The following is a 27,592-nucleotide window of genomic DNA, read 5'->3' on the forward strand; positions in this document are numbered from 1 at the left end:
ACTTGGTACAGTAGCAGCAGCAGCAGCACTACAATGGGCAGGAGAAAAAAATGCATTGAACAATGTGTTGAGGAGAGAAAGCAAGAGAACTGATGAGACTTCTCTGTGCCCTTGGCATACTTAGGAAAGGTATGTGGTTCAGTCTCTGCCCATTTACACTAGACAGAGCAAGGTGGTATTTCACTTCACACATACTGTACATTTCTTCATGGTTAATTTAATTCAAACTGGACACCCTGCTCCTTTTGGCCACTGTTCACTTCAAGACCATTGTGGGTCTGCTATTGAATGTGCTCATCTACAGAGGGTATATATATATATGTATATATATATATATACACCAGACAGCATGTTCTGGACATTCAGCTCACTATAAAAGACAGGTGGAGAGATGAAGGAAGAGCTACTGTGCCATGTACTTACAACGCAGTTCACATGCACACACAGTCATACACAAACACAGCGGTTGGTCACTTCATCTCTCCATCTTCAGCACTGTGCCTCTCTCCTCTGCTATTCCCTTCTCTCATAAACATAGCTAAGCCAGTGAACTCTCCCAAGTCCTTTTTCATCATATTCTAGCACTGTCAGGGCTGCAAAGGGCACCAGCATCTGAGAGAAGCTTTCCATTGAGGCCTTTGGAATGGATTCACTCCAAACGGCCTTTTCATTCTGCAGCTGCGATGGATTAGCTCTGCCATGGTTCCAGATGAGGTTTGCCTTCCTGATCTGCACGCCACGCCACAGAAAATAAAGCCACACCACCGAGATCAAGAAGGAGAGGAAAAAATAAAATTAAGGGACGGGAATCGCGCCGGCGGCTACCCAATGGTCGATGATAGAACACTTCAATATTTCATCACATGGTCATGCATGGACACACAAACACGGACAGCGGCCTGGGAGCAAACGCCCACAGGTTTTATGTAGCCATGTGTGAAATGGCAAGAGCCACACAACAGCACTCCGAATTAACCATTGGAGGGAGAAACAGAGGAGGTTCATGGTTGAGTGAGCACATCATGTTCACTTAATTCTCACTCATGGGGATAGTGAGCACTAAAGACAGGAGAACCCGCAGTAAGACGCGTGTAAAGTAAGATCACACCACTGCGTCACAATTAAATCTTTTTCACACCTTTAAACGCACCCTCTTAATCTAAGTTGGACTAATTGATGGACACCATCGGCTTCCACCCTTAATGAATGAGCGGCAGATGAGTCGACTATGACGGAATAATTCGCCGCATGTTACTCGCGGCCATTTGATTCTCATTCCACTCTTTGCAGCACTCATGCAGATTCGATTAAACTCGTGCATTTCGTGTGAATCACTGGACAATCAGAAATAAATTGGCGCTCTTTATGGTGACAACACAGATAAAGTGATTTGAGTGGCTTGAATTTGCTCCTCAGGCCAGCCAGAAGACATTTCTACTCCGGTGTCATCTGCAGTTTATTCCAACACATCAAAAGATCCTGCTCTGACTTTGCTGAGGTCTTCAATCTGTGACTGCAATCACAGCTGCAGTAATTGTCTATAAATCCCACTTGTTTCCAGATGTGTTCAAGTGATTTTATTTAAATAGCCCAATATCACAATGGTCTGCTTTATGTCTTTTATTGCACAAGATGTGTTTAATATTAAGAGGCTATTCATGGCGCAGCATGTCTTATTTGCATCTCTGTATCACTGCAAGGAATATGCTAATGTCTTCTTTTTCTTCCTCCTTTCCTTCAGCCTGTATGCTAGAGTGCCCATACACTAGTTTCACAAGGTTATGATGCTCCAGTGGCCCGGCGACTGTGAACTGTCACAAGCAATCAGTTATGATGGAGCCCTTGTTTCTGCACAGACATGCAGCTTTGGCAGGGCTGTGCTAGCGACTGCCTCTTTTGAAACAGGCCAGAAACGTGCAGATCAATCTGCTCAGTCGGCAGACAGAGAGCTGGAAGCTGGAAGCCCCGTCGCACTGTGATCCAATATTTACTAGTTGGGAGAGTACATCGTGACACTCCTTGTTGATGTTTTGTATTCATCACAACACTGCACTGATGTCCTCTTCATTTTTGACTGTCTTTAGCGCAGAAATCATGCTCTGTCACACACACACACACACACACAGAAACGGGAACCCAAACAATAAACAGCTGATAACAGGGTCCGAGTGGACCGAAAAGATTAGGCAGCACATAGGTGCCAATTAATGCTTTTCCCTGGGCTCTTCAGAAATAATAAAAGGCTCAAAAGTGTTTTCTTTCATGAGGTGTCTGACCTTGGTTAGGACAATGCAGTCAGCAGCTCCTATTAAGGAGGACTTCAGAGTTCTCTCTTTTTCTTTTGGACCCAGTGAAGCCAGGCCAATGCAGCAACTTCCGATGAGGCACGATGCGGATGTGCTATTCCAGTTCAAGTAGGGGATTACTGATTCAGTGATTACGGGTATTGTAGGGGAGTCTAGTGAATGGCCAATAGCTAGCTGAGTGTGACTGCAACGGCTGCAGGAACATGGCTGTAATGGGCTTTGTGGGAGAGATTAAATATATATAAAGGGAGAAATGTAGAAATGAGAAAGACAGAGAGGGGGAGGAAAAGTAAAAAATGCTGACTGCAATGTAGGAGATCTTTAGAGGAGACAAGTTTTGAAAATGCTCTTCCTTCTCCCTCTGTACCCATTCCATCCCTGCCTTTTCTCAACTGGTGCATGAGAGTAAATGACATCTTCAAATGAAATATAATGTCTGCAACAAACAACGCAATCCACTCTCCTTGAGAGGTTTTGCTCATTGAGAAAACAAAATGGAAAGCAGCCATCACATGGAGTTGAGCTGCTGGCAGACGTATTCCTGATGCACCTGAGATGAATAGTTCACAATGGCAACTAGCCCCCCTGTTCATTTTACTTAAAATGCACCACATGCGCAGGCTTTTTCTTATCAGAAACAGTTTTTCTTCACACAGAGCAGAGCAGAGCAGCAAATGCGTCTAATGCACCACTAAGATTTTGTGTCTCCTCCTGTGGAGCCCCTCGTCGTGTTTATCGTTTGCTTTTTTTAAAAAAAATTTTTGGTCAGCCAGCTCCTCTCGTTCATCACAACGCAGTGCCTGATATCATCTTCAATAAGGGAACACAGACTTTGGCTGTCATTGTTGAGTTATAGTGCAGAAACCACCATGTTATTTGAACAGTGGTGAACAGATGTGCGGAGCATAGATGGGCTGTCATGTTGCATCAGGTCTGCTGACCAAAAAAGGCAGCTTGATCTATGTGCCTTGCATTCGTGGGTTTGCCATAAAGCTCACATATAGGTCAGTGTCGCACAAATTATTCTGAAGCCGATTCTTGGCTGGATTGTTAATGGTAACATCATGCTTTTTATTGCTCAAGTGTAAATTGTTTTTATAGTTCTAGAAATGTTACTGTCAACAAGATATATGTGTTAAAGCTTTATGAGCAATCTGTATGTCCATGGTATGTGTAAAGCATTTCTGCCAGTATGAAAAGCATCATCATTATTATGCTAATACAGATCTACACATACAGTAATTCTGTGTTCGCTGTTTTTTTGTTTTGTTTTGTTTTAATAACTGCAGGCTGTAGGGTGATGTTATCTTCAGGGTGCCATGACAGTCCATTCATTTTTTTATTTTTTTTTAAAGATTATTTTTGGCATTTTAGCCTTTACTAGACAGGTCAGATCGGTAGCGTGAAAGGGGGAGAGAGAGGAAACGACATGCAGCAAAAGGCCACGAGCAGGAGTCGAACCCAGGTCGCTGCGGAAAGGACACTGCCCCCACCCATGAGGCGCCCACTTCATCCACCCAGCCACCGGACGCCCCGACAGTCCATTCATAGTCATTTCAACTTAATCCCTCCTCTCACTTGCAATTTATCACATTTGCCGCTGAACATTGAGCTGATAGATAAAGGAAATCAATAAGAAATTTAAAGACCCCAACATCCACAATGGAGGTCTGAACACACCACAAACTGTCAGTGCCAGAGAAATCATCATATGTGCCAATGTAAATCTGTGAAGTGATTAACTGATCCTCCAAATAAGAAAATCTGTCCCTACACTATATTCTTTTTTTTCTTATTCTTTTTTCCTATATTCCATAGCTGCTGAAGTGGCCAAATGCCCATTGTTTGTGAAAGATATATGGAGATCTGAAGCCACCACAGCAGCGAGGGAGGAAAGCTGTTGTTTTATCAAACAACATCTGCCAGCGTCATTGATTCCAAGACAAATAACACTCCGACAGCAACACTTCTCCTCAGGTTGGGTTTAAGAGGATCTTTTGATATTCTGATTAAAAATTCATTGTGTTGAATCTGCCTCGAAGTGTGTTCTATGTTTTCTAGTCTGCATCTCATTACGGCTTCAGCTGTGCGCTTGAATTTAGAATAAATAAACTTTTTTTTTTTTTGAAAAATGTAGCGGAGGGCATCTCATGGCCAGAAAATTAGGTCAAATAAATGTTCCATTTGAAGGTTTGGCCTTTGGAATTTTTCCAGCCTTTTATGCATTTTGTGTATAAAAAAAGCTTTAACCTTATGTGACCACAACAAACAGTACCAGTGGTTGTAGTCATACCAGCAAGACTTCAAAAAAAAAAAAAAAATAGAAAATGTAGTTATTAGTTAGTTAGTTAGTCATCAGTAGTTCATTAGTTCTAAATGTCAGCAACAAATGCAGTTTTTGATGTAATACAGAAGCAACTACTGTAGGACTTGTAGTAACAACTAATATTGGTTTTATGGAAATTTTAACGATAAGTCACACTGTTATTTCTAAAAGAATAATGATATTGACTCTGCCAGACATTTTTAAGCTTGAGTCAGATCACAACATGTGACGGCATCTGACAGTAACTCCACCCTTTCTCTGCCTCATCCTCCTTTTATCTGAGCTGCGCTGTCACTCACTCCCTCCTGCTGACGTCCTGCTCCCCTCTCAGGGGCCCTGCAGTTCCCAGAGCATGTAACCTCATCCGGGGCCGTTACTGTACCACTCATCTGACTGCGGCCCCAGATCCAGTCACCTCGACGGGCCTCCGAGACCGCCTGGCCTGTTGGCTTCGATATCACACCATTACGTTACTCTGCGGTGGCTCGTGTTTCTCTCAGAGGCTTTTGCACAGTCATGGTGCTGATCAAATGCATTTATTTTTCGCATTTCAAAAAAATCCTACTCAAAAATCTAAAAATTGCTCTTGCACAAAGCGACACAGGGTGAGCCAGATATTTTTTACCATGACCTTTACTTTGGATGAATGATGAAGTGTGTCATGGGAGCTTAAGTACAAAACAGTGAAGATTTACTCAGAAATGTGAAGAGAGAGATGTGAGAGGGATGTGTCTGTCTATGCATGTGTGACTGCGTACGCCTACAGTGTCTGTGTGCGTGGCTCTGTGCATATGCGCGTATGCATATGCACATGTCCATAAACAAACCTCCATCTGTGCCTCCAACACAGCTGGACTGTGATGGCATGTCCCGGCACAACCCCCATAGCCTGGAGAACTCTCTCACTCTCACTCACTCACACAGTCAAACACTTATGTGCACACATGCTCTCTATAAAAGCAACATCTGAAACATCTTCCAAATTCTTTTCCCTCTACTTTGTCTTACTGCAGTCTTCATTTCCATCCTCCCACCACTCACTTTGCCCCACTCCTTCCCAGCTTCCCCTGCAATGTTTCTTCGGTCATACCTTTCAAGCTGAGTTACAGCCTGCAAGGACAAGAAGTGTGGCACTACTACAATCACCTGAGGAGCTTCTCTCGACCATAGCCTGTATCTGTCAGGCTCATGCGCTGAAAAAAGAAAAAGAAAAAACACGCCTGCCTGTCGCTTTGTTTACCATCCATTCTCACACCACCACCAACAACAGCCCCAAAAGCTATACAGAACAATACATGCGAAGATTTGGTAAGGGCCCTTTCGTCTGTGCTTCACAACATATGCCATTTGCCACATGTGCTCAGTCATGGCATTGGCCGCCGGTGGAAAGACTGTGACTGTTTTCTGGGAAACATGTGCAGAACTAGCACTGTCTGGGTGGGCGTAAAGGTCATTGAAGAAGATGCTTCTAAGAATGCGTTGTGTCTAGACAAAAAAAACAGGCTTGCACACAACAGTATGTTATTGAAGGTTTATGATAATCCTAATCAGTGATGTGGATATTCCACATCCATACACAAGCATTTGCTTCTTCCTGAGCCTTAAATTGAATGCCATGAATCTAATTAGGACACTTTCTGATCCTGATACCTTTGTGATATTGCTCACTCAATATTACAATTGATCGTCCTGCATCAAGTGAAACACAATCAAGTCAAAAGTCTAGCATGACATGAGTCAACTGACATTCATGTAAAGCAGCTTTAAAAGAATAATTTGACATTTTGGAAAATGTACTTGTTCAATTAGAAGAGACGCCTGACACCACTCTCTACAAACGAAGCTAGTCTTCCACAAAGACTGGAAACCAGGGGAAACAACCTGGCTCTGTCCATCCCTAACAGAATATAACTGCACATCTAAAGCTGTGTTTCCAAGGATAGTGAGGGACATTCTTATCCTAAACAGTCCCACTCCTTTTGCCTAAACCTAACCATTCCAGCCAACGAAGGCAATGAGTACTAACTAATCATAGGAAGAGTAGGGCGGGTCATTCCTCCGCTATCCTAGGATTTGCAAATTTGCGAACCAGACTATATCAGGGCTGGGACAAGTAACTTCCTAGAGTCTCCTCTTGTTTCCCAGCAACAAAGAAATAATCAATACCACTTGTACAACGACTGTTTTTGTTTATTTGTTTTTTGTTGTTGTTTTATTTTTTATTGTCATTCTTACATTCTGCATTTAAGAAGTGAGGCTAGGCTAATCTGGAGCCCTTTCTAGTTGCCAAGCTAACTGTTTCCACCTATTCCAAGTCTTTGTGCTCCACTAACCTGATCAAATGCTAGCTCTAGCTACATATTTACCTTACAGACATTGGACAGAAGTGATATTAAAAATTGTAAAATGTGGAGTTACCAAAGAGTATCAATCATCTCATCTAACTCTTGGCAAAAAAAGCAAATAAGTGTAATTTCACAAAATGTCAAACTACTCTTTCTCTAGTCTTGTTTTCTCTCCATTTACAGTAAGACACATTGGGCCCGACTCTGCTTCTCTCTCTTGTCCCTCTGCTTTCTCTCTTTTGACAAATGCAAATCACAGTGACTCTTGTTACAAGACTCATGGGGCAGAGCGGTTTCGCCCACAGTAGCCAACAGCGGTGGGAGACGGTGGCTGAACTGCACAGCCAAAGTAGCATCTGCTACTGCCAGGGTTTAAAGACCTGGAGGATTCAACGAAAGAGGGGCAGGCACACGTAAAAAGGCTGGCAGAGGGGACACAGACCATTAGCTTAATGACAGAATGAGGAATGAGGAATAGGGAGATGAGATTCAAAAGCCAAGCATTGCAAAATTTGCCTTTAACAGGAATCAAGGCGAGTAATCTAATAAATAGCATGGCGAGGAGAAGCAGAGGGGGGCTTGATGTTTTCTTCGCCTCAGGTAAAGGAAGACGGAGAAAAAGAAGAAGGGTAAACAGGAGAGAAAAGGATAGCAGTGTCATTAAGTTGGCTAGCCATGACCATCGGGAACATTAATGCTGTCTACTCTGCTTTCTTCAAACTGGTACCCTTCGCTTTGAACTACGCCTGTCTTCTCTGTGAGCATACCTGACTCCTAGTTTCCACAGCTATTATGGACCCTGCACTGGTAATTACACATTTCACAATTTCTGATGTCACTTCAAAGCAACAACAGTTTTGCCACCAAAGCACACACCATGCCTCTGCAGTACAAAGCCAAGCCTTCAGGATTACTGAAGCCACACATTGTTTCGCTGCTGGCCACTAATTCAATTAATAGCATACAGTTTTATACTGACTTAAAAGAAATTGTTCTGACACAAGACTGTGCCTTCATTGCACCTAAGGATTTCCATACTGAAGAGAAAAATAAACTAAAGCAAGTTTAATTTGCATTACTGTATGCACGGCTGCCTCTATTATATTACTTTTAAAGGATGTACAGCAAACGAGGGGGAGTGATCTACATTATGAGTCACAGCAGAGGGCTTTGGCAGCATCCATCCCAGAGTAAAGAGAGAGTGCACACGAAAGCACATCAGCTTCAAGAAAAGTCCGAACAAGACAAAACAAATGCTGTCATTTCGACCACTCCGCCAGGCCCGAGGCAGCCAGAATTCATCTTGATCAAAGCAATGATGCCTGTCTCAAAATAGATTTGCTCACCAAACCCGCATAAATGCCACTTTTGTAGAAATCGGAGTTCAGATTGCCCAATCATAAAATAGATGTGTGCTACTGCTGACAAAGGTCTGAGTCATCCACACAGGGCTATTGATGACAAAGGAAATTTGAATGTCCACTAAATAATTGTGACAGCTTGCAGAACAAACAACAGCGCTGACAAATCTAAAACTCAGAACACAGGAGGTCCTCACTCACCAGAGGCAAAGCCTCAAAGGCCTGGAAGTCAGCAGATAAGTGATATCTAATAACCGTCATCTCGATTTTGTTCGCTGCATTCGTGGAGACAATCTGAGGTGCTTATGGACTGTTGTGAGCTCAGCAGGAGCTGTCGGCGGTTTGCGAGCTCAGCTTGACAAGAGTCTCAGGGCACTACCTTGAAAAAGTCTTAGATCATACATTACACAAATCAGATTCTAAAGAAAACTGCAGCTCAGACTGTTCTAAACCTCCTCTGCTCAGAGTTTGTTGACTATTTTACAATTAAGCAGAGGGCTTTTAGTGTGTTAAGTATACAACTTCTTCCCGTATCGTGTAGCACACTAAACATTCAGCACTAAAGAGAAATTTCAAGCAGAGCAGATTATTAATATGCACATCAAAGCGAGAGAGATGCTTTCACCAAACATTATAATGACATTTGACAATCGCTCTACTATTTTTGCATCACTGAGGGATAAATTTCTTTTAAGCATGGGTTTCTTTGCATCATTAAAAGCTCATAGTTTTCTTGTATCTGAAGTTCAAGGCAGTCCTGAGACAGTGCTCTTGATGGAGATGCTCAGACGTGGCAGCAAGAAACAAGAAACGGGGCCACGGCTCCCACAGGAACCCCTTCCTCTCACTAAAGCTCTGTCTGCCCCTGAATTTAATTAGATTCTGATATCAAGCCTTTTTCTCCTATGCTTCCCTTCCTCTTCAACATGCGTGAAATTGCACGGCACTATCTATTATTTATTCACTCTCATTTGCTTATTGTTTCTTATGGATGCTTTCGTTAGGGCACTTGCAGCTCTGCTGCCTGCGATACGAGGCTCCGCTTTATCTCCCCTCGCTGCTCAGACCCACCTCCTCTGCAGGTCTGAGCCCAACTCATTTGCTGGCGTTGGTTGGGGAGCTATGGATTTTTTTCCCCCTTTCACCCAATGACAGCACGGTGAGGTGCTATGAGGGCTGGGTGCTAATGAGCTGACTCTGCAATGCTGGGGGAGATGCTCTGTAACACAGGGGGAGTCAGAGGACGGTGCAGGAGGAGATGCTCTGGCACATGGAGAGTCAGAGGGGCCATTATGACCGTGCCACACAGGGGTTAGAGGGACTCAACCGCGCCAGTCAGACAGAGACATGTGTCTCTGAAGTCAGCCATTCTGCCAAACTGAACTCATCATTTGAAAATGACATGAAAAAAAAATAACACACTCGACTCCACTTCTTTCCCCGTTAGTCCACTCTGTTTTTGCTGGTTTCAAGAAACTGCAGCCAGTGGGAGGGGGTGAAGAAAAAAAGAGGTTATTTGTTGTAGCAGCCACTGCACCAGTTGCACCATGGGATGCACCATAACCACATAATAGCACCCAATGGAGAGGAAAATACAAGAATTGTATATAATGGATACCAATTTATATCCTGTCTTCTTGAATAGTACCATTTATGAGATAAAAATAAAGACACTTTTAAACCAAGTTATAAATTCCACATGAACTAAGCACTGAGTACTTGACACAGGCTTTGTGTAACTGGCTGCAATCGCAAGGCTAGCATGTGTACAGCATGTTACAAAAGAAACTTATTTCCCAATGTTTATGTATTTTTAATATATCACTCAAATGAGAGACACAAATGTTGTTAATGTGTCTTTCAAACACAGCTAACACATTATCAGTAGAAATAAATATTGTTTTTTTTTTTTAACAGGATGTTTGCATTTTGTGATAAAAGCCAACAAAATCACATATGTGGCTAACACTGTGCACATTCATCCTTAAATCTGCATTTGCACATCCATTCCATTGAGACTTCATGACCCAGAGTGAAGTGAGATGAACTTGACTGCTTCCCCTGGATTGAGATGTAGCCTCTATAAGCTCCATACTGGATGAGTTTGACATAAATAATTCTGCTCAGCTCTGCTGTGGTGGACAGGAGTTAGGGGGGAGATGCTGGACATGACTGAAATAGAAGCACACTTACACGCATGGGTGACTGAAAAGCTGTTGGACGACTCGAGGTTGTCGACATTGTAGTTGAGGTGGAAAGGCTTTTCAGTGGTGTTTTGGTTGGTGTTGTAGAGTTGGACAGCGAACCTGAACGCGCTGTGCTCCTGCACCGTGGAACGCATGAACAGTCCCCCTTAAAGAGATGAAAAACCAAAATCAGACAATCGCATCTGTTCCTGTTTAGCCTGCTGTCAGTTTGGACCTTTTTTATTCAGTGACGTGGAACTCCATATGTGCCACTGTAATAGAAAAGGGCTGATTCGTATTTGAAAGAATAACTATCATGCATTTTTGACCAGTGCGCCTGTCTGTAACTCTTCAGATCGAGCCGGGGAGCTGACCGTCTCCCGCGTTCCATATTACACACTTACTCTCAGCCAGTGATCACAATGACACAATCAACACTAGATTAAGCTGTTATCCACAGTTTTACACAATCAGATGCTTTAAGATCGCAGTAGAGGTAAAAATCAAGTTGTTCTATCGTTGCGCAGAGCTCCGCGCTCCCTGCACATCTCTCCGTTATTTGCAATCTTTGTCCGTACAAACCACAATCTGCTGCCGTTTCTCCTAAACACAGCAAAGACACTTACCGATATTAATCTGATTGGGAAATCCTGCGAATGATCTGTCAAAGAGCCACAGTAGAAACAAAATTACGCGTTGTGCCATTTTCTCCGACCTATCTGTTCAACTCCTCAAAAGGGTCTGTCTGAGCAAATTCATATGTTCTGGATGGAAGCCGGGCGCGATGGAAATCCAGTGGATAGATGATGGTCGCTCACAGTGCACCAATTAGGTTCATTGAGGTGCAGCCCAGCTGCAGAGCATTTTTTGCAACTAAAAGAGAGGCGCGCGCGTGAGAGAGAGAGAGAGAGAGAGAGAGAGAGAGAGAGAGAAAGAGAGAGAGAGAGAGAGAGAGAGGAGGAGGAGGGGTGGGCTGGTGATGGGGGGAGAAGACGCTGATCTGAACTCCGATTGGACCCGTCGCGGCGGGCCAATGTTGGTCAAACTTGATCTGACGTTAAATTAAAAAGCCTCAGCCCGCTAGATTACGACGGCTCGGAAAAAGCGCTGCACTTGTCAATATTAGCCTTCTGTTCGCCGAATCAATAAGAAACACTGCAATCTCAGGTGGCCAATGACTGTGAATAGCCTGGCCACTTCCAGCTGCTGCCTATCTGGAGAAGACGCGGAGAGGCGAAATAAGGGAGCTGCGGTTATTTCCCACCACGGGAAAGTTTGTGTCTATGTTGTGTCTTCTATTTTCATTCATTCCGCAGTTTCGTTCTATCCGAGCAGCAATGACATTCTTAAGGTTAGGGAGAAGTAAAGAGATGACTGATCTTCGGGGAAAAGTTGACATATAATGCGTGCATACATACACGTGCGGATGAGGGCGGGAGGATGTGGGGACACACCGCCAACAGAACTGTCTATGGTGCTGAAAACGACCATGAAAAAGCTGAAAATGACTAATTTTTACAGCTCATTTTCTTTTCTTTTCTGAAAAAAATACGTCTTTGGAGATTCGACCACAATAAAATCACTGATATCGCTCAGTCTTATATTATTTACTTTAAGTTTTACTCTGTCTCTGTTGAAACATCTATCATTTAGTGATTCTGCCTAAGAGAGGACAATTAAGGGATTAGTGGCCCATTTATCACCCTCAGCAAAGCGTTTTGAAAATTGAGTTTTTAATTGCATTGCAAATGGCTTCAGCTATTGATACTGCAATGCACTGAGGTTACTTTAACATGTGTTGCGGCGTTTTTTGTGCAGTTAAGATGTGTGCATTAACTTTGATAAGGGCGCTGAGAAAAAAATGAAGCTGATGACTGACCAATAAAAAATGTAGTACTAGATGGAAAGAGGGATGAATATCTGCCTGTGTTAGGTTTAAAGACTCATTTGTGCTCAAAATTAGATACTCTGTTTCGTACTCTGCGTTTATTTTGTCTATGTTAGTACACGTTTTCTGAAAGCTTATAGATTTGGGCAACATGGAGGGATACGAGAGATTGTGGGAGCAGTGTGGCTGGTTCAAACGAGATACAACTAGATGATGAAGAGATTTTAAAAATGGCGGGGTAGAATGAATCAACAATATAGTGAAAACAATTCCCCATCCATGTTGAGATGTAATTAATAGCCTCACAGACAAGCTTCTACAATGCTGCCTCTGCTATAAAGGTACATTATTACAAACTCCTCCCACTTGCGCGTTGTTATTTGTGTAAAACTTCTGAATCTGCCCTCTAGTGCAATCTGTTGGCTGTATTTATGCTAAAATAATGGATGCATGGAAATGGGCAGTGATGTTTAAAGAGTTTCAAATGAAGGAATCAATTTTCGTACGTAAAAGGAGTATAAATAAGCCTTGAGAGAACAGAAGATAACTTCATGTTTGAGATTTGAGAGATTAAAATGAGTTGGAGCCAAGCAACAACCTCCAGGGCTTGTAAATAAATGTGCCAAAAACTGCAGTTCCTCAAATGACCACTTGAGGCTGGCTCCAAAAGTGAATCAATCACCATAGACAACCCATGTTAGAAATGCCAACTTTACAGCAGAAATAAAGATGTTTACAGCTTGGTTGCAAAAAAAGGGGTTTGGTCATTATAGCTAATTTCAACATTCCTGCATGGGGTGAATTTTTGTATAACTCTAATAATAATTATTAATTGATGCATTGTGTGACAGGCTGTTTGCAGATAGTATCCTTGGGTTCTCAGTCAACCCCCCCAGGGGTTCAAAACAGGAGTCCACAAACCATGAGGTTACGCAATGGAGGCTATGTCCATTATCTTTATACAGTCAGTGGTTCGATAATTTTTCACATTTATATGAATAACACAAGTGTATCTGGGACCATGTGTATGAAAGTGTGGTGTTAATCATTCATGCCAAGCAAGTAATGATATGGTATGACCTTGCCATCAGAGGGGGGGTTTCCTATCTGAACAGGGTCAAAGTTGATCTCTATTCCCACGTCTCACTGGCTCTCTGGGGATGAATCTGGACTGACATCACATTGATTCTCTGGCCTCCACAGCCTCTGTGCCAGCACCGTAGGACGTCGGTGGCCTGGCCTTAATGGCTGAAGTCATAATGACCAATGTCAAACTGTGACCCACTGCAGTTTCCATAAACTCATCACATCACACCTGCAATGGATATGTTGATGACTGTTTTCGTGGCTAATAAGAGGCTACCTGTGATGTTGGTTTGCTAAAACGCTGTACAGAACAATTAAATTACGGAATACCAAAGGAGCCATTTAATTGGTCATTTACAGTGCATGCTGGTACTCAGTGTGAACTGAGCTAATCATGCATCATTTCAAACAAACCCGTAAAGAAAAAGCATTATTCCCTGCAAGGGAAGCCCGAGTATTTGAGATAAGGTCTCCATATAATTGATATTAAATGGTGATGATTGTGCTGCGTTATTTGCAATTAGGACATTTTGGCCATGCTGTGTTATCCTCCATGCTGAACCTCTGCAGGAATTCAATTTTGTCACAAGTGTAGAAATCCATATAGATATGATCTATATGAAAACAAATAATTATATGATATGCCTTTCTGGATTTGAAAACACTCACAGGAGTGTTACCCGAGCAGGCAAAGTGAAAAAGACTGAAAAATAGATGAAAAGATGTTGCCTTTTATCTCATGATGATGATGATTCACGGGCTATAGCTCTGAGCACTGCAAGCTGCACCAGCAAGAATTATTCATTTTCTCCCTGCCTTCTCTTCCTAACACAACAGGATGAAATCTTCATCTTTGCCTCTTAGAGGATACGTGAGCAAATAAGTTAGAAACTATAACATTTATTTAAAAAATGACATGTCTGTCTCTATGTGAGTTCAGCAGCCATGGCGGGTGGGATTATTTTAAGGTTTGATTTTCTCCTGATTACTGGATAATTATTGTCATCTTGACATAATAAGCTTATGCTTTCTTGTGATCACAAAATAATGACTTAACACAAGTGGTCTTCTTGTGGTCATATGATAAAACATGTAAACATTTATTTTACTCAAAAGGTAAAACAAAAACTTTTCCACAGCAGACTAGTGATTCATAACCTTTATGGCATGTTACCGATATTGGATATTTGAGGATGTGTTTTACAGATGAAAGTTAAACTGTCCACTCCAGTCAGACAAACAAATCAAATGATGATGTGGTGCTTACAGCACATTACACATAACCACATTGCCTGATGTTTCTTTTTCCCTATTTACACCGTGTCTGTCAATTCAAAGTAAAGAAAAAAATAGTAACCCAAAAGTATTATTCCCCTCTCAGATTGTTCAATTTGAAGGATTTTTAGTGGTCTTAGAAAGTGAAAGTACCATTTCTCAAGAAAAAACTGATGGAATAAGCATCCTGCTGTGAATGTTATCACTTGATTGAGTGAGTGTTATCAGCCTCATGCATATGGATTAGAAGGGACCTGGTACACCTACTACTGGGATCAGAAAGCTGTTATCAGATCATTAAATGACCGTTATCAGTTGTCATCAAAAACATACTTACAAGCACATTTGTTGTCAGGCAGGAGCAAAGGAGAAAGTGATACAAAGAGCAACAAAGTCTGTGTAGGTTTGAGGTGGAGGTTGTGAATGTGTTAAGCACACGCAGGACTTTCACCTGTGAGTAGGGCTGGATGATGTGGAGAAAATCAAATACATGTTTTTGACCTATTACCTCAATATTGATCTTGTGAAAATATAGGGTTGACTATTGGTGCTTTCACAAATAGTTACACAATAAGAGTTTTGATAAATAATCATCTGTTATGTGGATCTATTGACTCAGAGGTTAAAGACAAATAATATAAAGAGTTTGCCATGGTCCAGACTTTTAAATCCACCCATAAATCCACTGAGTTGACTGATTTGACTGGCATTGTGACATGACATAGCGGTTTCTCATTCAAAATAAAAAACAACCAATCCACACCTTGCCAGGATAAAACTGTTGTCATGCTTTTGTCAAGCACTGCCAAGTGGTGCTCTGGAACTAAGGAGGAGCAATAACAACAATGGCGAGCGCTGAAGTCAAGGTAGATGCTGTTGTAGAGGCTGTTCTTAATCAACATATTTTATCAATATCGCTCAACATCATAGCTTGTATTTACTCCACTCTTAAAAGATCAACAAAACAGGTATGTTGGCATAAGTATGCATCAGTGTGGAGTTAAAATGGAGTTCGACTTAGATGGATACACTGTTTTCTAGTGATTGGTTAGAGAAAATCAACCCCCCACTTCCCCACAGAAATTGGTAAGAGTGGACGCAAAGTCAGACTGAATATGCAAACACAGTTTAATGAGTCGACAACTCTACCTGACATTAGGAAAATAAATGACTAGAACATTGTGGTTAGTTAAAAAAATTACATTACTTTACTGTAATGTAAACTTCATCCCAGGAAAGACAACATGAGAATATCTAGTCTTATTTCACAATATCGATACATAATATTGATATATTACCCAGACTTAGGAGACTGCTGTTCATATCCCATGTAAAACCAAAAGTCAGTGTCATGTTACATGACAAGTGTTCTTATTTTAACTTAAAACACAATCTTTTTTCAAAATGTAACCACATAGTTTTGGCACCCCAAAATACCAAAACTGAGAATTAAACTTTACAAGCATTTAATGGGCTAATAACAGCTTTCTGAACCCACTAGTGGGTGTACCAGGCCCCCTCCAACCCAAATGTAAAATAATCACTGATAACACCTCTTTAATGAGCTGGTAACATTTTAAATTGATGCACAAACCTAATTTTGTTTAACCAACAAAACACATCCGTCTTGTTCAGGTGCCGAGTCCAAAAGCTATACTGTGATCTCTAGTATGAAAAAGCTTGCAACACTGTAGAATGCTTCCCTTAAATGTTTTTGCTTGATCAAAGGTTTTGAGCATAATTTGGCTTATCATCAGGTATGGATGTGTCAGTCAAACAATACAGTGTTGTAAGTCCAAGGGAAGCAAAAAGCCCACGTTACCGCCTGAATGTCACATTGGTGGGCACTCGGTGGTGCAGAGTGACAACACTCGCCCACCACTGCAGCGTTCAGCTATAATCTGTAGCTCCAGTGTTTCCAACTCCATAAAACACAACTGGCAGCGTTCCTTGTAACCACACTGGTGACTCCTACCAGTTGGTGGGGAGGTCTCTATGAAGTTGCATTGAGATCTGCAGGAGATTCTTTGAACCTCTGCATGTGCTGCACCCTCCTGATGAAGCTCTCGCTGTCAGGTGAAAAGAGGCAGCTGGTGACTCCATGTGTATCGGTGGAAGCACATGGCCAATGTCTACACCCTCCTAAGGACAGCAGTGGGAGTTACCACAGAAGGTTGTGGTTACATGGGGATTGGACTTTACAAACGGGAAAATGTCCAAAATAAAACCACCATATATAAACACATCAGCAGATAACATTATTAGAGCTGACAGCAGCAGCAACTAGCCAAAAAGTTCTTGTCTTTTAGATTTACCACAAGTGGTCATTAATAGTTGGATTATAACGTGTTGACCCTTTATTTTACATCTAAGAAGCCTCACCTTTTTATCTAAAAATTATATTAGGTTATAAAATAATTATTGAATGATCACAAGAAAACAAAGTGTGTTATGTAGAGATTAGACAATAATTCTGTGACAAAGAGAAAACATGAATATAATTTATTGGCCCATCCTGCCCGTGTCACACTGTTGTGAGACAAGAACAAAACTGACTCAGTATGACACATCTGCTCAAACCCTTCTCATGTGTGATCAGAGGCTTGGCATCCAGTGACTTGCAGATACAGAAGCAGGTGTTCGGATAAATTCTTAAATCAGCTGCAGATTGCCTCAGAGCTTTAATCTAATGGGTTGCAATGCATCAAGGCCATACGTTTTAAATCTACGATGATTATTTCAATTTAGCAAGACTCATTTTCCTGAAAAAAAAGTGAGCATATCAGAGAAAATAGCTTTTCGTGTCAACGATTTAAACACTTAATAGCCTGAAAATTCAATATTTTTGATCAGGACTGGTCACATTATATTTCAGTTCCTTTGCTCACATATGACTTCAACTCTCAATCTTGCTTTTTCCTATCATTTAGTGCGCTGCCTCTCATCAATCCTTCCCCGCTGAGGAACTAAATTCAGTAATCATAGAAATGGGTTCCTCTGGTGAAAGACACATAATGAGAGGGCGTGAATTAGTATTGTAGGAAGGATGCAGTTAAACAAGCATTATGCAGCTCAAACTCAATGATATTTGGAGAGCTATTCCAAGAGCCCATCAGTCTTGGCCAGATGTTGGAGGCTGATAAGAGACTCTCTAGAAGCTCTTCCTTATTCTGTCAGTGCCTCTTCCCATGAAAGAGACTACGGGAAGGCAATGGCCTAAGGAGATAGTGAAGCACTTGCCATTGTGGTAAAGTGTTACACAGATGTAAAGAAACAACTAACCTAGCTGAATAAAACATTTAGTGCAAACACTGTACAGTGCAGTAATCACATTTGGTTAACAAAGTGTGAGAAAAAAAAAAAACTCCAGTGGGATAAAACTTACGTATGTCAAGTGCCAGAACCTTCTCGTGGAAATCACGAAGGAGTAGCTGTGTACTCCCTGTGAGAAAAATGAAAACGCATCATGTCACATAAGATAAATGATGTGACATAGTTCAAGGGATGAGGAAAACGTGCCTACCCCAATTTCAATATTTGAATGCCACCGCGTGCTGCGTCACAAACCCATCACGCGCTTTGGCTCCCCAGCAAACACTCTTTGGCCTGAGTGTGACAGAGGCGGTGTTATCAGCTGCACAGGCTGACACACTTCACTCTCCTGCCTCTGGCTTTGCACAGTCAGAACCATGCGACCGCAGCAGTCAGTGCAGCGTGGCAGGAAGACATCTTCACCACACGAGGTTTGGGCTACATGGAAAGGGCATCTGCACGCAGGAGGGTTCCCCACACTTAATACACAGATAAACTGGGGACTGGACAAACATGTTGGAGCACATGAGCACAAGCCAAATCACAGAGCTGGTTAATGGTTAATCATGCTGCCTGTGCATACGTGTGGGCGTTCATAAAGTTTATATGGTCTGGTGCATACATGATTAGATGATTACACAATTAGTCAACAGAAAAATTAGAGACACTAATGTGATAATTAATTAGACATTGAAGTCATTTAAGAAGCACACATGCAAAACAAAACAGTAAAAATGCTAGTTTTAACTTCTACACATGCTATTTTTTTAGGGTTGGGCCAATGGCAAAATTTTCAGACCAGTTTGGTATTAGGTCACCATACACGACTGGTATACTTAATTTTATCACTAGGTATTGCACTTGTCTCAGCAGCCGCTCCTGAGTGGAACATAATGACACCGTGTCCTTACAGCAAACAAGAGTCTTGCTATTGTGTCGCATCTTGTAACATTGGACTTTTTCGTCTACGTAGAATCCATTAAATATTCAGTTCTGTAACATGATGTAAACAAAGCGCGTACCTATCAGCTCTGCATTATAGATCATACTTGTGATATAACCACTTCTTTAGTCAGCTTACATTCCAATGAGTTGCCATATTGGTGCAGTTTTAGTTTCTTTGAGGGAATAACTTTGCCATGTCTCATGTTAGCATTCTAAAAAAAACACATGAACTTTCTAGTAAGCATACAATCTATACTCTCCCACCTCTACTGAAATGAGATATTATTAATAATAATAATCATTATTTGTATAGCACCTTTCATACAAGAGATGCAGCCCAACGTGCTTTAAAACAAAGAAATTACATGCACCAAGTGCTTCACATCAATAGACATAGAAGACATAAAGTCACAATAAAACCCGCAAGTAAAAATAAAATAAGATCATAAAATAAGATCATCCATAGATCTCCTTTATGTTGTCAGTGGTTGGCTCAGCAGCAATTTGCAAACAGCCTGTAATAATCTAGGATTTTGTAATTTAAGCTTTAATTTGTTTCAATGCAATCATACAGTGTCATTATCTATATGGAAACAACCTTAAGAGGTCTGTGAAAAAAAGCTAATTTTATAATAGACACTTAACATTTCCTTTTTTTTTCTTTTTTTAAAAATACATCCCAGAGGGGTTGACAAGAACCAAGATAAGATAGGTTAAAGTTAAAATAAAATAATATAAATAAAGTAGCAGTCCAATGAAGTCAATAAACAAAAAGTTAAAAGAGTGTTCCTTCAAGTTGCTATCCATATACACATACTGGACCCACTTCTCTCAAAGCTGTACAAAACTGTCCATCTTTAGGTGTAAAGAAAAAGTAACCTTTTCCATCATGTAAATCTCCATTGTCACATCTATCCAGTTATCTATGGTAGGACCCTCACCCATCATCCATTTTCTGGTCAACACCTTTTTCCCTGCTGCCAGCAAGATACCCATTAAAGTATTTGCCAGTAACTTTTATTATGGGAGGGATATAGCCTAAATGCATGATTATGAAATCTAACTGTATATGTGTATTTAAAATGATTTGCATTGCCGTATGTATTTCTCTCCAGTAAGTTTGTATCTTTTGGCACTTCCAAAATATATGGTAATGGTTTGCAGATTGACAGCCACATTTCCTCCAGCACTGAGAACTGCCATTGTCATAGTGTGCTGTCATACAAGGGGTAATAAAATATCAAGCCATATTTTTCCAGCAGAACTCTTTCCATGCATGGGATCTAGTGCTTTTCTATTGAAATACACAGATATCTTGCCATTCTCATCCCATATTGTTAATTTCTAATGCGATATTAGTTGAATTTAGCACTACGACTCCGTCAGCACAGGTTCATAATGTAGGCTACTTTTAATTTGCCAAAATGTGTCAAAATGACAAATGCCGGTTGAGCCGGTTTGCCTTAAATCAAACTGGTTTAAGCAGGTACAACGGACCACCAAATATGAAATCATGAAAATGTTTTATCTTCAGCAATGCAAGTGTTTGCTTCTAAAATGCTAGTTTAAGCCTCTTAATATGCCTGGTTTAGGTTGTGTATGGTTTGTCTTCTTTAGGCTACATCATTGTGAATAAAAATGGGAACTTGGGCATATGTTCTCACTGTATTGGACAGCATATTAGTCAAACAGCTGTTGAAAAAAAATGAATCTCAGATCCTGTATGTGGTTATTAAAGACCTGTCTCTGATGTAAATGCTCGGCCACATAAACAGCTACCTATAAAAGCCATGGCTAAGGTACATGTCAATTCCCACTTGCCTACTACTGGCTGAATTTCAGATGCCGTCATTACCTCAGGCTTGGTCTTTTCTGCTTAATGTCCTCTGTACAGCACAGAGATATTAGAAAAAAATAACACTAACACATGATGGCTCTGACTTAGGTTAGGTTTTGGTGACCCAATCATTTTTAGACCTCCAAAAGGGAGTGCCAAAGGTTGAATAATTGAGGCAAGTTACGGTGGATAGAATAAAGAAATGAAATTCAGCCAAGAAAATGCTAAAAACAATCCCTCAACAGCAGCAGCAGTGATAACAACAACAGCAGTCTGCTATTTTCCCTTCCCCCATGGCCTCTGTTGCCATATCCTGGTAATAGGAGATGGGTGTTGCTCATTGCCTGCGTGCCTAATCGAGAGGAAAACAAACTGGTTGTTACAGATAATGGGAAAGGTGAGGCAAAATACCATTAATAGTCAGTGATCCTTTTAAATAATTAACAGTGTCCACTGTGTCACGTTAACAGCACTGTTCATGTGATTGATGTTCCAGCTATTAGGGGGGTGTTAAGATAAACCTGCTAATGTGGAGAAATCAATCTTACATATTATAATGTATGATAGATATCCTCTGTGAGTAAATACTACATTTTAAGGTGATTTAACAGCACTGTTACATATGGTTTCGGGTAGGCTGAAGAGCAAACATGATGAGCGGCACTAAATGTACATGTTTGTAATTTGTGGCAAATAATGATAACCACAGGCATAATAGAATAGCAAGGAAAATATTTATCTTTCTATAACAGACATGCAGGTTTTCAGGCAAATTTAGAGCATGATATTAACCTAATGGTAGTCCTCTAATGCTTTGATTTTCAATATGCAGCATTGCATGAAAGCTACATTCAAGGTCAAGCATGGAACAACACACTAAGCCAACAGCACATGATAAACGATAAACATTCAGTAGATAGTCTGTGCCATTCTTCTTAATAATGCACTCCTCATCTCTGCAGTTATAATGAAACATTCAGTAGCTGGGAGTATGAATATTGTATGTCATTAATGGATCAAAGAATCAAGAGGTCAGGCAGCGATGTATGTTTTCTTTTAAGTATGTGTGTGCAAGTGTGTGTGTGTGTGTGTGTGTGTGTGTGTGTGTGTGTGTGTGTGTGTGTTCCAGTGCTGTTTGTCAGGAGGGAGGCTCCTGCTGTTTGTTAGTCCCTCACAGACTGTAATGCTTCAGTTATCCCATTGTTAGCCGCTTCTACTGTACCTGCAATTAAATTTCCAAAGTCAGAGGAGCTTAACTAATTACTCCCAGCAAATGCCCCTTCTTTCCAATGCAAATAACACCGCAATACGCTCTAATAGTGCAAGAAGCCATAACATGCGCTTGGTGAATCTCGCACTGTCAATCAATACGAAATTGGATTTGCAACATAATGTTATGTCAGCTATTTCTGCGCATTTATTTGACAGATAAAACTGTAATCTAGCTAATGCAATGCTCTCAACAGAATAGTTTAGCAGCGGCAGTTGAAATGAAGCCACTTTCCCCTTTTTGCCCAACTGAACACAGCCCAACAAGTCTCAACTGCAACATTTCTCATGTATGATGCTGACGTGTGCTTGACAAGGCCAAGACCAGGCAGCTTGTCTGCACGTGAATAAGAATAGAGCATTTTTCAAATACAAATCACCCTGGAAACATCACCTTGGAATATGAAGTTTAATGGAAATTCATTCCCTTTTGACGGATATTTGCATATTCTCATGTAGCGTGCTGTCAGTGGCAGCAGCGGGTGGCGGTGGAGTGCAGAGATGCTCCAGTGTTTATTTCAGTTTGGCAGACAACTATTGCTATAATTATATCAGGACATCTGCAAGGCCACCACTGGCCTATAAACATCACCTGCAGACCTTCAAAACCATCTCTGCATGCTTGTGTGACCCTGTAAAACATTGTGGCCACGCTGGAGTCATCTCAGAGAGGTTTCCATCAGCGGTGACTCACAACAGATATAACAGTGTGGAAGAAAACTGAAAATAAACAGGACAACCAAAACAGCAAACAAAGCCATAAAACATCCTCAATGTGCATTTTTCTCTTTATCAGTGTTATCCTTTGCAAATGTTTTACAGCACAAGTCTTCATTGTATAAAGATTTTATGTAAAGATAGATCAGCCATAGGTAATACTGGTGAGTGGTAGAGCTGATGATAATGGCCCAATTGCCAAACACAAAAAGAAACTGGCAACAAAGCATTTTAAGGAGCAAATAAAAGTCTACAGGAACATATTGGTTGAAGCAGTGTTCCCATCCCTTGTTTGAATGGCATAAGGGTTGCCTCACTGCATACGTTGTGTGAATTATATATTAAGTTTTTCTGCAGATGCACAGCAGTGCATTATTTACTGATGGCAGACAAGGAGAAGACGCAGATGCTCCACTTTACGTTTAGAACATACAGTACACACCTGACAGCTGAGGGGTATTCTATAAGCATTTTAATCACTTCAAGTGTTCATAAAGATTAAGGTTACTGCTTGCATTCTAACTGATAACCACAAAGCTGTCATGCGGCCTGCGATGCATGCTGTAGTTTGTGGTCTCTATAAAAACCAACTGCAATATTGAACTGTAATTAAAAATGAAAAAAGATAAGAAAGAAATTGTAATATCAACACTGACCGTGCTAAAACAAGTTTCTTTTCAATTTTATTTTCAACATCCCATGTCCAGGGCCATTTCTATGACATCCTGTCGTTTATCACATTTCTTTTCCTGAACACCATATTCCTCTTAGAGCCATTAAATTTTCACATATTTTCTCTTCTTCTTCTCGAGGTAAAGTGCACTAGATGTGTCATCCCCGCGATCCAATTCACTCTGGCAGAAAGCCTTTATTGCTCGGCCACGTTTACTCTGCATGTACGTATGTCCTTTCGAAATAACCCTTATTCATTTCCATTTATTTCGACCAGCGGTGGAGGCACGGCAACACTGGCAATAAAACAGCTCATTTATTTGACATGAAAGCTGATGATTACTAAAGACAACCACAGTGGTGACAACAAAGGCGGAGGAAATCCAGTGAAGATAGAGTTGGATTGATCTGCCTCAGAGCTAACAAATGGCCCTGTCACAGAGAGGAATGGTTATACTTTATCCTCTATTGCCCATCTAGGAAACCCAGATTTAAAAAAAAAAAAACAAAACGTTATGTAGAAACTATATACCTATTGAGTATAAACCTAATATGAAAAAATGCTTAAGTTCTTAAAAAGTCTGGACAGGTGGGTGCTATAAAAGCCCACAGACAGGTCAGTCCAGCTCAGTGGGAGCGCGGTTTTTAAAAGGGGTTTCAAAGAACATATCTGAACTATAACAAATTGCTTTGAGCTGCAAGATTCATCACTGTCAGACCTTCTTTTTTGCCACACTTCTATAGGTCATCATGAGCCCCCTAAAATGTGAATTTTCTGAGAATATGGCACACTTATTTTAAAACCTTCTCACCTGACATTTTAAAAGGTTAAGCTCCCTGAAAAGGTCGAGCTAATTAAATAATTTCTTCTCAAAGGGAAAAACTATCAGCTAATTACTGTGGAGACGTGACTCTCAAATATTAGATCATCCGTTAGAGGCACTTTAGAGGAAGCAGGGGCAACATGTCGGGTTGAACACACAAAAGGGAGGAGGTAGTAACCACGTTTTTTAAAGTTCAGCTATCGTTATTAGAAATCCAATTTGATCAGACCATTTTCATATGAGTCAAGAATTTATTGTGATGAAAGTTTAAAGATCCATAACTTATTTTAGCCCTGAAACAGCATTGTCCAATCATAGCTCAGTAATCGTAACTGGACACAGCAGGTCTGTCAAGTTGTGCATGAAATGATAGTAAGCATGATACTCTGTATGAAGAGCTTGGAAGGTCATTTCATTTTCACTTATCCCCTCCAAAAGTGTAAGACCAAAAGTGTGAGGCATGTGTTTTTCTGATTCTCCATAAGTTACAGTCGTTAGCTTGTCTGGTTAACTACTAACTACAGAAGTAATCCAGCATTACTTCCAAGGCCAAAGCAATTTCACTCTTAATTGTTTTTTGGGGTTACAGGTTACATTAGAGCAGCAACACTTACTCAGTTTATTGATAAGCTGATTGATAGCAAATTCAACAGCAACTACTTTGATAACTGAACAATAGTTTTAGAATTTTTTTTAAGAAAAAAAGACAAAAAAAAAAAATTCAGATTAATTTAATGTGAGAATTTGATGCATTTCTTATTTACTCATAACAATAAACTGAAAAACTTTGGATTTTTGGAGTGTCAGTTTGATAAAGCATAACATTTAAAGACGTCACAGGGCATGTTTCATTATTTTCTGACATTTTATTGACAAAACAAATAAATAAATAATGCCAAGACTAACCAACAAAAAATGTATGGGTAAGCCAATCAGAGGCAGAGTAAGGGAGGTCATGCCTTTGCTATAATACAAGCATCCGATGGCTTATGAGCCATATGCTTCTGTTTGGAAGAGTGTAGCCTATTTTCAGAGAAATGGCCCTTTGGAAAAATCTGCGTTTGTTTCGGGATACTAGTCTGTAGGATACATGGTCTTTCAGTTCCATGGGACATTTTTAGACTATAAGAATTCAGAATTATGAGCTGTCGGAGCGACGGCATATCACCTTTCACATTAGCACATACTCTGTGTGGTATTTCCCAATTGGGATGTGGGAGTCAGTCCTGAATGCTGTGTGGGCTAACTTCAGCAGCTCTTTCCTGCTCTGTTGAATCTGTGGAATTTTAAATTCCAAAAACCACAGTAAAACCAAATATATTGGTTTGTTTTCCTCTCAAAACAAGTCAGGTGAAAACAAAAAGTCAGCCAAAGACTAAAACTTAACTAACTTAATTAGGTAGCTACAGCTGACACAGCCGTTTCAGTTGACAAAATCGCTGGCAATCGTCCACCCTGCTTTTGTCTACCTCTTTCTGCAATCAAGGTCACATTGTTTTGAAAATTATAAAGAACATGGAGTAGTAAATCTGCTACTTTTATCTGTAAACTATGTATAGTATGTATTGTGCAAAAACTGCAAAGTTTGAAAATGTGCAACAACCATTCAGCCTTGATTTAACCAGGACGGTCTTTTTGAACACCAGCATCACGGAGTGCCTGGTTTTAGGATACTGTCTGCACATCATTCCTACAGCTCCAGAGGATCTACTTGGAGCACATCTCACATAATAATCACATCTCTGATAAAACGCCCCCACAATGCAGTGAAGTGACAGGTTCAAGAGGTGTGTTCAGCTGATTGCTCCGATATTAGACATTCGTTCTTGAGAAAATGAAAAAATCTCATCACATGTAACAATGTGCCCCCATGTCCTCTATACAGACACAAACAAACCCAACTAATCACAGCCTCTGAGCCCCGGGCCACACTGGAACTTCCTTTTCGACTGCCACACATGCAGAATTATTACAGCAAATTGGTTTATTTTCACGTTGCTTCTCTCTTGGTCAATCATGAGGAGAGCCAGACCTCTTGCACCTCTGCAGCTTCAGCTCAATTTCAGAAAATCTGTGATTTCCAGAACCAGGGCACATGTTGCTCTCTGGACATAAGCAGCACTGACCGGCTGCAGATATCGCAAGTGACCAGGATCTTCATGTACGAACATCATATTGATATTTTCACCAAGACATTATGTCTTAGCCTTTGCATAAAAGAAAGCATTAGCGTGATTAGGATCAGCGCAGAGGCGATAATGCTCAGTGGAGCCTACGTGATTTCAGATTTGACACAGCAGGTTATGATATAAGACTGTATCCTATCAGACAGGATGGAATGGACAGATGAGACCGGTGGATTAATGCAGAGTGACACTCGCTCTCTCAGTGACTCCCCTAATGGCCCTCAGATAGACTGGCTGGCGTGAAGGACACAGGGTTACGGGTTTATTCAACCACTTCTCAATCAAATGTATTCTATTATTGCAGTGCTTACTTTTAGATAGCAGTGATACAGGATCTACTACTATCATTTAAGATGAACCCATTCTTCCTGTGGCTGAGGGCAAACTTTGTATTTTTATCTATTTTTTGTTGGGTCCGTGAGAATTTGATACAAGGTTTTTTTATGAGAAAGAAAAATCTATTTGTGTTAAATTTTGAGCATTCCACACAAGAAACCCCCACAACAAAGCAGCACACTGAAACACAGTACATAACTGTAATAAAAGTGCAAGTAGGTGTTTAGCCAAGTGACAGTACTCATTTGTCACCTTGCAGACTGCTGGTGGTTGACTATTTGGAGCACAGGAGTGGGGGTTATGTGTGGTTGCTTGTGTGTGTGTTTTGTGTGCATTTCCAGGGATGCTACAAACAAAAGCTATTGTGCTATTGTGTTCATTTTACAATTCATTAGAATTTTGTTACTCAATGTTAAGAATCACATACCTTTAACATAATGTTATGTTGAGTACTGTAGGCATTTTCTTTTGAAATTATTTTTTTGTGTGTTTGTCTGTATCTACATCAAGGGGTAAACAGACACCATCACTGAGAGACTTCATCTGCCTCGCTGTACAGTATTAAGACATTATATAATCTGCCCATGCAGTGGCCCTGAGCACCATCAAGGCTGCTGCTGCAACTTCGGACTGCCTGCCTGCAGACAATGTCCTGAAACTGAGAGCAGACACTTTCTGCTCAGCTTAGCCTTCTGACGTTGTCGAGAGACACTGGGAATGC

General features: G+C 40.8%; 1 protein-coding gene across 1 annotated transcript in view; it reads right to left on the reverse strand.

Annotated features, from left to right (window-relative positions):
- gria3b (glutamate receptor, ionotropic, AMPA 3b) overlaps positions 1–11,338 on the reverse strand; it is a 98,295-nt gene extending 86,957 nt beyond the window's left edge. Inside the window, 2 exon segments of the mRNA XM_042492821.1 lie at positions 10,532–10,690; positions 11,151–11,338. Coding sequence (XP_042348755.1) covers positions 10,532–10,690; positions 11,151–11,229 — 238 coding nt within the window. The 5' untranslated portion in view covers positions 11,230–11,338.
- Between the last annotated feature and the right edge of the window lie 16,254 nt (positions 11,339–27,592).

Source organism: Plectropomus leopardus, chromosome 9 (genome assembly GCF_008729295.1).
Source record: "Plectropomus leopardus isolate mb chromosome 9, YSFRI_Pleo_2.0, whole genome shotgun sequence".
Classification (NCBI taxonomy): Eukaryota; Metazoa; Chordata; class Actinopteri; order Perciformes; family Serranidae; genus Plectropomus; species Plectropomus leopardus.